Source organism: Macrobrachium nipponense, chromosome 36, assembly GCF_015104395.2.
Source record: "Macrobrachium nipponense isolate FS-2020 chromosome 36, ASM1510439v2, whole genome shotgun sequence".
NCBI lineage: Eukaryota > Metazoa > Arthropoda > Malacostraca > Decapoda > Palaemonidae > Macrobrachium > Macrobrachium nipponense.
The window spans coordinates 56,950,780-56,963,008 of record NC_087220.1 but is presented as its reverse complement, the minus strand read 5'-3'; the positions used below and the strand labels follow the sequence as shown (position 1 = coordinate 56,963,008).

At 39.1% G+C, this 12,229-nt stretch overlaps 1 protein-coding gene across 1 annotated transcript; it reads right to left on the bottom strand.

Moving 5' to 3' along the window:
- Positions 1–9,972: 9,972 nt before the first annotated feature.
- Positions 9,973–11,446, bottom strand: LOC135203329 (cuticle protein AMP4-like). The gene is made up of 3 exons (XM_064233069.1): positions 11,397–11,446; positions 10,876–11,084; positions 9,973–10,330 (listed from the first exon to the last, which is right to left on the bottom strand). Exons 1-3 carry the CDS (start codon positions 11,403–11,405, stop codon positions 10,141–10,143), a joined length of 408 nt encoding a protein of 135 aa, XP_064089139.1. The 5' UTR covers positions 11,406–11,446; the 3' UTR covers positions 9,973–10,140.
- Between the last annotated feature and the right edge of the window lie 783 nt (positions 11,447–12,229).

The window sequence follows — 12,229 nt, the reverse complement described above, 5'->3', positions numbered from 1 at the left end:
TCAGCGCTGACCCAAAATAAGCTACTGCGCAGGTCGAGAGCGTGACGTCAACTCAACCTCGCGCCTTAGGCTACCACGAGGAAGGTCCTTTATCAATCCAATGGACAACAGCAGAAATATACGTGTTTGCGGATGCTCTACATCTAGTTAAGCTTTTTAGAAATAATTCTCTTAACCATGGATTCATATTGCCGGATGGAACAGTTACCTCAAAGTGTTCCTTTACCCCGTCCCCTTCTATTTCATGAGAATGGTCCGGTAACACAGCAATGCAGCCTGTTTGTCTTGTAACGACGGATGTGAATGGTCAAGCTATTGGATGCCAATGTTCATATTTTCTAATCACTACTGTAGACAATGTGTTAATGATATACGAATAATAGTTCACATTACCAGTGAAATGAGTCACTGTTAAACAAATAGAAAAATAGTATAGTAACAGAGCAATAAAAGTAGCAATGGTAAAAATCATATTCAGTCCTTACTAACCATAATCGTCAACCTTTGTTCCATTCAGGTGTGGCTGCTGCAGGCGTTTGCTGGGATCCTACTTTTGTTCATGGTAGATCATTATTTAGTGTCAATTTCCGAACGTTATTTGAACGCAATAAGCTTTGGATTTACACCATCCGTCTATTTATAAAATAATGAAATTATTAGCCGCAAATATCAGGACCTATAAATATAATTTCATAAAGGCAATTATGTTAGCCATTGACAGGTTACGATATGGAAGGCTTTTGGGAAAAATTATAGACCACCAGATGTATAAAGGAACTAATGTATCCAGTGTGTTACCCATACTTGTTTTTTATTCAGCCACTTCTCACCAGAGTAGCCTAGATGGAAATTTCTCTGGCCGGTATTTAACCCGAGTCATCCGAGTAACAACACAACTTAACCACCCTGATGGTCCTTATATACCAACCCAAGAGTGGATAAAGAGGAATAGTTTGCAGTCGATATGAGTTTTCATCTCAGCCTTTCGTCTCGTGGGATTCGTGACTGGATTTCTTGTCGCTTCAGTCTCGCATTTGTCGACTATTTATGATCCTGTGGATTTGTCAGTTCAATGACTCCAAGATCCATTTCTGCAATTTTTGCGTCCTTGTTCATTATTTTTTTTTATAAAAATTCAATTGAAACTGAATTTGATTAGTTTTTTGTGTGTGAAAATGAGCACCAAATTTCTCTTGAAGGGAACACGTAGTTCAGCTGGCTACATCCACTATAATTGTTATCTATTCTTTTTCATGTTTAACAAGCATTGTTCCTGATTCCAGTAATTGCAGCTTTGTATTATCCTGACCCTTCCCTGATTAGAGCATCAGTGTCAATTTTTGCTTTCCTTCTAATTAGGATAAAATTAAATGAGTGTCTGTCTCACCAACGGCTCCCCCCATCCCCCCCCCCCCCCCAACCTTACCTATTCTCCAGTCCCACCCTCCCTCCATCCTCAGGTAGCCCTGCAACCTCCCAGGTCACTCCTCAAGAGATGTGGCGTGGAAAAATCAGTAATCCTAATATTTCAACGGTCACATGACCATTCTTTTCCCTCTTTTACAAAGCTCTGGAACTGCAGTCTAATAAGTTTTGTTTGCCTTTGCTTAGAGGTCAACCGTTACCATTTTAATATCTTGTTTCTTGTTTTTGATTTCTTTGGGAGGGGGTTTTAGTTTGGTCATGGCGCCTAAGTCATTCTCCTCGTGATTAGAAAGCAGCATTACTTAGGTCTAACAGAATTTAGTGTTGCCCTTGACGTGGTAGCCAAAAGGCTTCTACAAATGATTAACCTGTTATTTAATTTTCTGAGTAAATTTTATTCGACTGGCATTTCACCAAGCTTAATTTTCTTTTCAAAGCAAAGAAATCCGTTACAACCTATTAAATATGTTTATAAGATGCAGATAAAGCTTTCTGACAGCTCAAGATATAATTCTGAGATGAAAGTGTTCTTGAAGGTAAAGCAACAGGATGCACAAACTTTTTGTTCCTTCTTTTGGTGCTTTTCCTGTCAATCATGAACATCTTAAGCAGGTCAACGCCAACCAAACCTACATATGAGAAGTGAAAGACGTTTTACATACACCATACACACACCGCACTGGAGAGGGTCTAGAGACCACGAGGCTGGATTCTTCTGACCTTAGCCTAGGCCTATGTCTGACATCGGAAAACCATGACTGACACTGACATAGTCTCTTTGTCTTCTGCCCTCGAAAATTTAGGCCGAGGCCACAATTTATATAATATATATCATTGATTTTGAGACTAAAAGGCCAAATTCATCTGACCTTGGCCTAGGCCTACATCTTGAGCAGGACATACATTGATTGACTCATTAACTTGGTCTTGGGTTCTATGTCCTTCATGATTTAATCTAAAGCCACAATATATTTGATGTGTTTCAATAGAGACTAAACACTATTCTGAAGTGTTCAAGTCTCCATGAATATAGATAATTACTTACTGAAGAGCAAGTAGCATTGAAGTCTCTAGAAATATGGACAACTACTGAACCCTTCTTGGATGGGTAAATATATCAAAATGCAGCTAATCAACCTGGGTAAACTTTGAGGTGGGCCAATTTACGAAAAAATGCACCAATGGAAAGAGGAAGATATGCAGGAATATGGATAACTACTTACTGGAGAGTAGCATTGAAGTCTCCATGAATATAGATAACTACTTACTGGAGAGAAGCATTGAAGTCTCTATAAATAAAGATAAGTACTTACTGGAGGCAGCATTGAAGTCTCCAGGAACATGGATAACTACTTACTGGAGGCAGAATTGAAGACTCCAGGGATATGGATAACTACTTACTGGAGAGAAGCATTGAAGTCTCCAGGGATGTAGATAACTACTTACTGGAGCAGCCATTGAAGTCTCCAGGAATAAGATAACTACCTATTGGAGGCAGCATTGACCGTATGTCTAAGCATTGCCCCTATGCCCAAAACCATTGACCATACATCTAAGCATTGCCCCTATGCCCAAAACGTTGGGAATATAGATAACTACTTACTGGAGGCAGCACTGAATTCTCCAGGGATGTAGTTAACTACTTACTGGAGACAGCATTGAAGTCTCCAGGAACACAGACAACTACTTACTGGAGGCAGCATTGAAGTTTCCAGGAACACAGATAACTACTTACTAGAGACAGCATTGAAGTCTCCAGGAACACAGATAACTACTTACTAGAGACAGCATTGAAGTCTCCAGGAACACAGATAACTACTTACTTAGAGAAGCATTGAAGCCTCCAGGAACACAGATAACTACTTACTGGAGAGAAGCATTGGAATTTGTCTCCAGAACACAGATACTACTTACTGGAGCAGCTTGAGTCTCCAGGAACACAGATAGCTACTTTCCTGGAGAAATCGTTCTAAAGCATTGCCCCAATATGGCCCAAAACCCCATTGACATACTTCCTAAGCATTAGCCCCTATCCCAAAAAGTTGGGGGATATAGATAACTACTTACGGAGCAGCACTGATTCTCCAGGATGTAGTTACTACTTACTGGAGACAGCATTTGGAAACCGTCTCCAGGAACACAGATAACTACGTACTGGAGGTAGCATTGAATCTCAAGGGAAACACATTATAACTACTTACTAGAGACAGCATTGAAGTCTCCAGGAACACATGATAAACTACTTACTACTAGAGAGAAGCATTGAAGTCTCCCAGGAACACAGAAAAATAACTAATTACGGAAGGGCAGGCTTGAAGTTCCTCCAGGAACACAGATAGCTACTTCCTGGAGACATACGTCTAAGCATTGCCCCTATGCCCAAAACCGTTGACCATACGTCTAAGCATTGCCCCTATGCCCAAAACCGTTGGGAATATAGATAACTACTTACTGGAGGCAGCACTGAATTCTCCAGGGATGTAGTTAACTACTTACTGGAGGCAGCATCGAAGTCTCCAGGAACACAGACAACTACTTACTGGAGGCAGCATTGAAGTCTCCAGGGATGTAGATAACTACTTACTGGAGACAGCATTGAAGTCTCCAGTAATTATTTATCTATATTCATGGAGACTTCAGTGCTTCTCTCCAGTAAGTAGTTATCTACATTCCTGGAGACTTCATCCCTATCTTGAGCAGATGATTTTCATGTATAGGTATGTGCATTTTTTTTTTTTTGTGCATTTTTTTTTTTTTTTTTTCATTTTTAGTATTTCATATATGAATGTCTTTTCTTGACAATTGGTATGGTATCAATTCATTGCTGATATTGGCCATAAAGTTGTTTCAAATTACTTAATATGTCTTTCCTCTTGGAATTATTGGTTTTTTAACTGCAGAAGTATCTTACATCATCATTATTGATCTGCATCCCCTGATGAATCTAAAGCGGCCAAATAAAGCCACTGAAATTGTTATAATGTCTCTCTTGCCACTTTTTGTGTTTGTATTGTGTTTTTACGTTGCATGGAACCAGTGGTTATTCAGCAACAGGACCAATAGCTTTACGTGACTTCCGAACCACGTCGAGAGTGAATTTCTGTCACCAGAAGTACACATCTCTAACCCCTCATTGGAATGCCGGAGAATCGAACTCTCAGCCACCGAGGTTGCAGGTCGAGACCATAACGATCACGCCACTGAGGCGCTTCTCTTGCCACTTCATGGAAAGTAGACTAACTATTCTTATAAACACACACCTCATAAGTCCCCTCCTCCTTTACTACTCAAACTCTTTTATTTATTAGTATTGTGACTCCTTTTGCTAGACAAAACCACATTATTTTGTCATTTATATTGAAAACATAAATTTTTCTTCTTCCACATTGTTCTAACAATATTGTAAGTAAATTATATTATTTCTTTTAGGATAACTGTTCCATCCATACTGCGAGGATTGTCCGAGCATGACAGCATGTACAGCAAAGAATACGACTTGAACCCGATCGAAAATGTTTGGGGGAACATTGTCAGCAGTTGGGTACAAAATATTAATGTTTCAAATGCGATCTTGTTTTACTTTTCTTTTTCACAATTCACCATTGTATAAATAGAAATAAAAAGATTAATTTCCACAGTGATCTCACTAAATCTTGACCATAAATATAAGGGATGAACCAAACAAAAACTTCTTTCAGTTCTCTTCTGAATATGAAAAAAGAAACCCACAATATTACTTAGTATAACTTGTTTACTTCTAAGTATTTACAATTTATTTTACTCAACACTCGAGTACTTTCAGGTCCTAACTGTGTCCCTTTCTTAAGAGATGTGAACGTTGTCAGACTGGGTCAAGGCCCAGCTGCCTACTGGAACTTTTTGTTGAGCTGTCATTTATGTGATGTCTGCTGTCCTGGTTTCCACTCTCTTAAGAGTTGTTAATCCCCTCCTGTCGTGGTTCTGTTATCCTGATCTAATAGTCAATGGGATTAACCCTTGTGGCAAGTCAGTGGTCACCATCGGTCTGGACCCAGTCTGACAACCTTTACATCTCTTGAGAAAGGGCCGCAGTTAAGGCCTAAAAGTACTCAAGTCTAAGTAAAATACTATATTAATACTCACAAGTAAAAAATTTATACTCAGCAGTCTTGTGGGTTTTTTTTTTTTTTTCAATGTAAGGAATGTTACGAGAATGGAAATTTGGCCAAAAAAACAAAAAAGGACTTATAGTTTCAATCAATTTGTATCGCTTGAGTCCTGAAACAAATGCCAATATGAAATTATGGTTGTGAATAAACACTGAACATCACAAATGTTTAGCACTGCATAGTTTTCAGATATTTACTATAAATTTCTCGATGAAACCAACTCATTTTAATAAAGAAAACTCATAATTATATAATTATAAAAAGCTTCGGTGTTTTACTTTTGAGCAATGATTATGACCAAGGACCAGCTCAAATGAGGGGGGAAATCGAGTCATTTAAGTTAAATGTAAAGAAATAAAATCAAAACCTGATGAATACTGAAAGCAAAAGCAATTCAATCCATCTCTTATTTCTATGTATCTGCCCATATAAGGTGCATCTGGTTGCAAGGTCATTGCTAATTGTATACATATAAATATTCAGTATTAAAAGTGAAATACCTTACAAAGAACTTAATTAAGTGGGTCTTTGACAACCGATGAATTCTCGAACTACCACCATAGTCGCCATGAACTCATATGAACCTTACTATTCTGCGAATGATCATCGTGGAGTTTACTTTCATAAAAATTAAAATACAATTGATGAGTTTTTTATGTTTTGTTAGGTCAATTGTGGAGGGAAACTTTAAATATTGAACGAGACATTTGAAACAGTTTGACTTCAATAACTTGTCTCACACCCTCACCGATATCGCTGTGTCGCCGTCCACGAAGAGACAGTGATATCGGAGAGGGTGTGAAATTGACACTAAATTGATCTATCAGGAACAAAAGTAGGATCCCAGCAAACGCCTGCAGCAGCCACACCTGAATAGAACAAAGGTTGATGATTATGGTTGGTAAGTACTGAATATTATTTTCACCACTGCTATTTTTATTACTCTGTTACTATACAATTTTCCTATTTATTTAACAACTTATTTCACTGGTAATGTAAACTATTATTCTTACATCATTAATATCATTAACACATTGTCTACAGTAGTAATTAGAAAATATGAGCATTGGCATCCAATAGCTCGAACATTCACGTTTGTCGTTACAAGACAAACAGGCTTCATTGCTGTGTTACCAGATCATTTTCATGAACCATAAGGGGATGAGGCAAAGGAACACTTTAAGGCAACTGTATGTAGTACGTACGCTCACAATGGTCCAGTTAGAGAGCTAATAAAGAGGAATAAAGTGATCTTAGGACAGCTTATAAACTTTCCGAAAAACATCGTTAGTATAGGTATGCAACGAATGAAAGTTAAACTTGCAGAGCAACTGCTGTCCAAAAGTAGTACCTATAAATCATTTGATCACTTCTGCAACCAAGGATATTTGAAGAGAAGGCCGAAAAATTATAAGCCATTTCATTCGGCTTGATGATAAATAGTTTATTCCGTTTTATTTTCAACAAGACATGAATAGAACCGCTAGAGAAATGAAAGTGATGAAAAGTACAGTACTCTATCCTTTGTCTAACTTGCTGAAAACTGCAAATAAGATGGGATGAAGTATACTCTTATTCACAGACTAAATCAGATTGGGTTGGGGCACTTTTTTGGTTGCAAAAGTCCAATGGGAGCGTACGATCAGCACCCATCACCAGTTGCATTTAAACATCGTCTCAGAGCCCACCTTTTAGGAAAAGATAGCACACTTGGAAGCTCAAAGATATGGAACATTCACCTCATTTTCCCACGACGTCCCTGACGAGCAAGACGCGTCGTTCGAAGACGAAGGAAATTCCCTTCAGGAAGAACCCAGTATATCAGCAATTTTATTTTGCTTACCAGAATTTAATTAGGATGATCAAAGCGATGACTTCAAAGACCAGGAAGTTGAAGAACAGACATGGGAAGATGCCATAGAAGAAGAAGAAGAAGAAGAGAAATAGGGTTTGCGATATGTTGGCGGGTTGTTCATTGTTCGCAAGTTTCCACAACTGGAACATTTGGGAGCAAAAGTAACAAAGAAAGATGACACAAAGATTGGTGTCATAAGCTTTAGTGAGGGCAAACTAATGAAACATAGTGTTTCTTGATCATTTGAAATGTATTGATGAGATGTTTGATTCTCACCATGGGGGAAAAAGGTTTTAACAGCCTTGAAAGGGGCGATAATTAAATTAGCGGATATAATTGGCAGTCACACCCAAATAACTTCAGAAGTCGAAATATTTTGTTCCATGCTGTACAGTTTTTAGAATTCGAGATTTGAACAGACACATTAGTAGTTCCAGAAAAGCGGTGAATAGATTGAAAAAGTTAGCGACATAGCTCTATATGTGCAAAATGTGATTTTATGGAGATCTGTTGAATGTGTATAATTTAGAAGTATATTTATATTATTGTTAAGAATGTTCTTTAGAACTCGTTCATGATCATTTAATATATTAAAATATAGTTTTTATTCTGACTATTAGTTTCCTTCCGAAACAGATAATAGTATTTGATAACGGGAAAAAAGAAGAAATCGAAGGTAGGTTATCTATAATTTCAATGTTATTTGGCGAAAATTTTCTAATGATCTCTCTTATGATTATTCTTTTTAACATCGTAGAATGAAGAACCTGCGTCTGACTATTAATTTAATTATCGAATTGCTTAGAGTATTTAGAAAAATAAAATAAGAGAAAATGAAGGCAGGATTGCTATAAGTTCAGGGGCCTGACTGCGGTTGTCACGCACCTAGCCGTAAAATTCTTTACCCCAGTTTAAGCTGCGCATGACAAGACCTTATTATTCTCTAGACCTTGGACAGGGCAACATCTGCTCCCTTTCCAAATCTATTGTGTTGTGTCTCGTAGTTCTCTCTCTCTCTCTCTCTCTCTCACACACACACACTGAGGGACCTGGGGCAACCCGAACAAGATGTAAGGTCTGTAAGGTAAGGTCTCTCTCTCTCTCACTCTCTCTCTCTCTCTCTCTCTCTCTTCATTTTTATCTTAACATTTTTTCAGTTACTTCCTCTCCTATGTATGCATTTTTACAGGTGATTCTCCTTATATCTTGTAAATTCGTCCCCTATTCATAAATCGGCACTCTATCCTCTTCTTGATCTCTTCTGAGTAAACAAGAACCAGAGAGCTAAGAGCCAATCACAGCGCTTATCTCACGTGCTCACGACTATGGGTAGTATATTGTTTTGGTCAACCGCGCGTGAGAGACCAGGGCGCGTGACGTCACAGTATTGGTGATTCATACCCAAAGCTGCGCGCTGGCTGACCTGTTGTATCTAGACCGTGGCTGGGGCAAGCACTTTTTGACCTGACCTTGCCAGCAAATCTTTGTGGGCTGTGCATATTCAGTGAGAATTTATTACATTCAAAACCACTATATTTATATATTCTCTGGTTTCTAAAGGCATCCTGGATTTTGCATGGTGGAATCATGGTTTAAACTTCTCCTTCCAGCAAGAGATTGCATGTTCAGCTTCAGACCTTTCCTGGGAAAACTACAAAATCTGCTTCTATGACATAAGGTGTCATTTTCGGTGGCCTAAATTCAGTGTTTCATGACCCAGTTCCCGATACCTGAAAAGGTATTCCCCCTCTCTGAGTACCAGGGTTAATAAGGTAATTATCGCCTTTCCAGGGTTCTAAAATAGGATTTTAATCATAGGCTAAGGAGAGTTTTAACGAATAAGGCCCAGAAGTGTATTTAGGGGCGAATGAAATCTACAAAATTTTTGTAGAAATGTTGTACCAAGGATTTAGCATATTTTTAGAGAGCTGAATCAGTCAGTAGTCCAAGCTTTATATTTCCATTATCCAGCCTAGTTTTTAGGAAGTTGTTCTCATAATCTGAAGTACTCCTTCAGTTATTCACCTGGGGATCCATCTATTTAGCTATGACCTTACAATACCACTCAAATTAAGGTCCACCTTACCTCTGCTGTAAGGTAGCCTCAATGTCTGCTTTCTGTAGGTATTATTTTAGTCATTACTCCACTGAGCTGAAGCCACGTATCCATTCTTTTAAGGAGCAAGCCTTCTCCGTCTAAAATTTAATTCCTTAATTTGTCCCTTCATTCTTCTTATCAGTTTCCAGTCAGGGTTAGTCTACCTGGATGCATTTGGCAACTTTACCATTCACGGGTTGTCACTTATGTCCTGCGCGACTTATTTTCATGGGAAAAAATATCTTGAATCACTATCATTTAAGCTTAAATAGAGCAGATTTTAACCCTATTGTTGGCCGTAGTTATAAAGTTACAAACTTACTTCGTCAGTCTTCAAACATATATCAAGCTCCATTTGATAAGACAGAATAATAGCACAGTCTTAGACATTAAGAGATGAAATCTCATTCGATACAGGTATGCATCTCGTAAGAGAAAAAGATGAATTACTTCTTATAATTTATTCACAAGCATTGCACTTGCAGAATGAATAAATAATACATGTAAATAAAACGTATAAACCCCTGGGTGATGATGTATAGATGTATACACCTCCTGGGGGCCTTCGATCGAGTTGGGCATTTGACTTAACATGTCAAGATAGATTGAAGACCTTAGGCCTTAACTCCCTCGCGTGCCTTACGCTCGTCCTCGAGACGGGCGAATTCGATCTGGTCGAGGACGAACTGGGGAATTGGGTGGGGGAAAGCTGGGGCCACTGGCAGGAGGTCAGACTGGGGTTGGAATCCGTTCTCGTCGGCCACGAAGGAGACTGACGCCAGGGAGCCATCCTCTTGGGGATAACTGCAAGAAGAAGAGGGAATCAGGTTTGTTTACATTTGTCTTTGGTGAATTGCAGACCAAAGATCTGATCAGAGAAGGAGACACAGTACTAAATACTTTCTTCAGGAAGTTTTAGGTCTTTGCATAAAGAAATGAGGGAAGAAAATGAATGAGGACGAGAAGTTTAGACTTTAGATTTGGTGCAACAAGAAGAAATTAGGCTCGTTTACTAAAGCACTGGGAATCCATGGAAGCCAAGGATTAGGTCAAAGCAAGACACACAGTAATTTGGATGGACTGAGAGCCACGGATAGAGGAATTAAACTGATGACAAGAATTATTAGGTTTAGAACTGCCAAAAAAATAGACCTATAAGGAGAAACCTAAATATAACTAGAACCTAAAGTTATAAGTGACGTTTAGAACTGTAACAATAGACCTATAGAAAGATATCAAAAGTATGAATAGACCCAAGTTCTAAATGACATGTATAAATTAAGCTGTGAAAGACGCGTTGACCTCAGAACTTGATTCCACACTTAAAAGAAGCCCCAGAGAACGCTTACCTGAAAGAACCAATCATGTTGGCACCCCCGGTGGCGCCCTCGGATCCAGAGAACTGGAAGACGATGCCATTCTCGGCCTCGAAGTCTGAGCTGTGGGCCCCGAGGGCGTCTGGGTTGACCTGGTTGCTTCTAACGATGGCTACTGGTGGAAGGTTGGTCAGGGGAAGCTTGTCGGCCACGGACAAGGCTGCAAGGGCGAGAATGACGACCTGTTTTGGAACGAGAGGAGAAGAATTATGTAAATCCTCAGGTTTAGGAGGAGGTAATGTCGTTTTTTCCGGTCTAAATGAGGCAGGAAAACGTCTTATAAGTGCTCCAGTGAGTTGGAGGCACGTGGCACAAACTTAGCCATCACATGCTTTAATCTTTTGAGAAGCTTCATCTCTCTCTCTCTCTCTCTCTCTCTCTCTCTTCTCTCTCTCTCTCTCTCAGGGGCTTTGATCCTTTCTCGAGTCAATGAAACCAAAACCAATCTCAAAGAAGAAGACAAGGAGAAGAAGAATAGGCCTAGTCCTACTCACCAGCTTCATCTTGTGTTTGTCGGAGTCGTTACAGGGAATGCACTGCCCAGTCTTGCTTACGGTGCCCACTTATATACCGGGGCACGAGCGGGTAAAGGTCGTTCGAGGTCGCCCTGAAGGAAATGGACTTCCTGTGACGCCTGACTTTCTGAAATATGACCGAGAGAAGAAAGTTATTTTTTTATCTTTACGTCGATGTCTGGTCTCTTGGAGTCCGTTTGTTTTCATGGTCTTGCAACTGAGAGATGAGAGAGAGAGAGAGAGAGAGAGAGAGAGAGAGGAGAGAGAGAGAAGAGAGAGGGGGGGGGGGACGGGAAAGAGAGAGAAAGAGAAATTTACGCCTATCCTAACATCCCAGAGACTCAAAAAATCTACAGCTTTAGAAAGAAAACAAAAGAACCAATTACTGATTTATACCCTTAGCAAGATGGCGGCTCGTGTGAAGACGCTTTCCTCTCTCAAAAGAGTTCAGCTTTTGAAGATTTCAGCCTTTTTCACCCTCCATCAGGTCTTGCCACGATGAATGAAGCTTGGTGGCTTTGATGTTTTGTTGTTGTGTGTCTATTTTGCATCATAGATTCGGTAAACACGTTAAGAATATCTGGGTAAGAAATTGGAACAGGACATTCTATACGTATATATATCTTTATATGTATATATATTATATAATATATATATTTGTATATATATATATATAGATATATATATATATATGATATTAATCGTAGAAAGATAGTAGATAGTTGTGAAAAGTAGGATCCTAGTCTAACAAGAAAGAGGGGCGAACCTTCAACCTTATTTCCAAAGCAGTACTAAATGTAGTACCAGGGTGT

What these genes read in the sequence shown, in the direction of transcription:
- LOC135203329 (XM_064233069.1), bottom strand. An exon ending in AACATGATTGGTTCTTTCAG is followed by an intron (nt 10,331 to 10,875) that starts GTAAGCGTTCTC and finishes TTCTTCTTGCAG; the next exon opens with TTATCCCCAAGAGGATGGCT.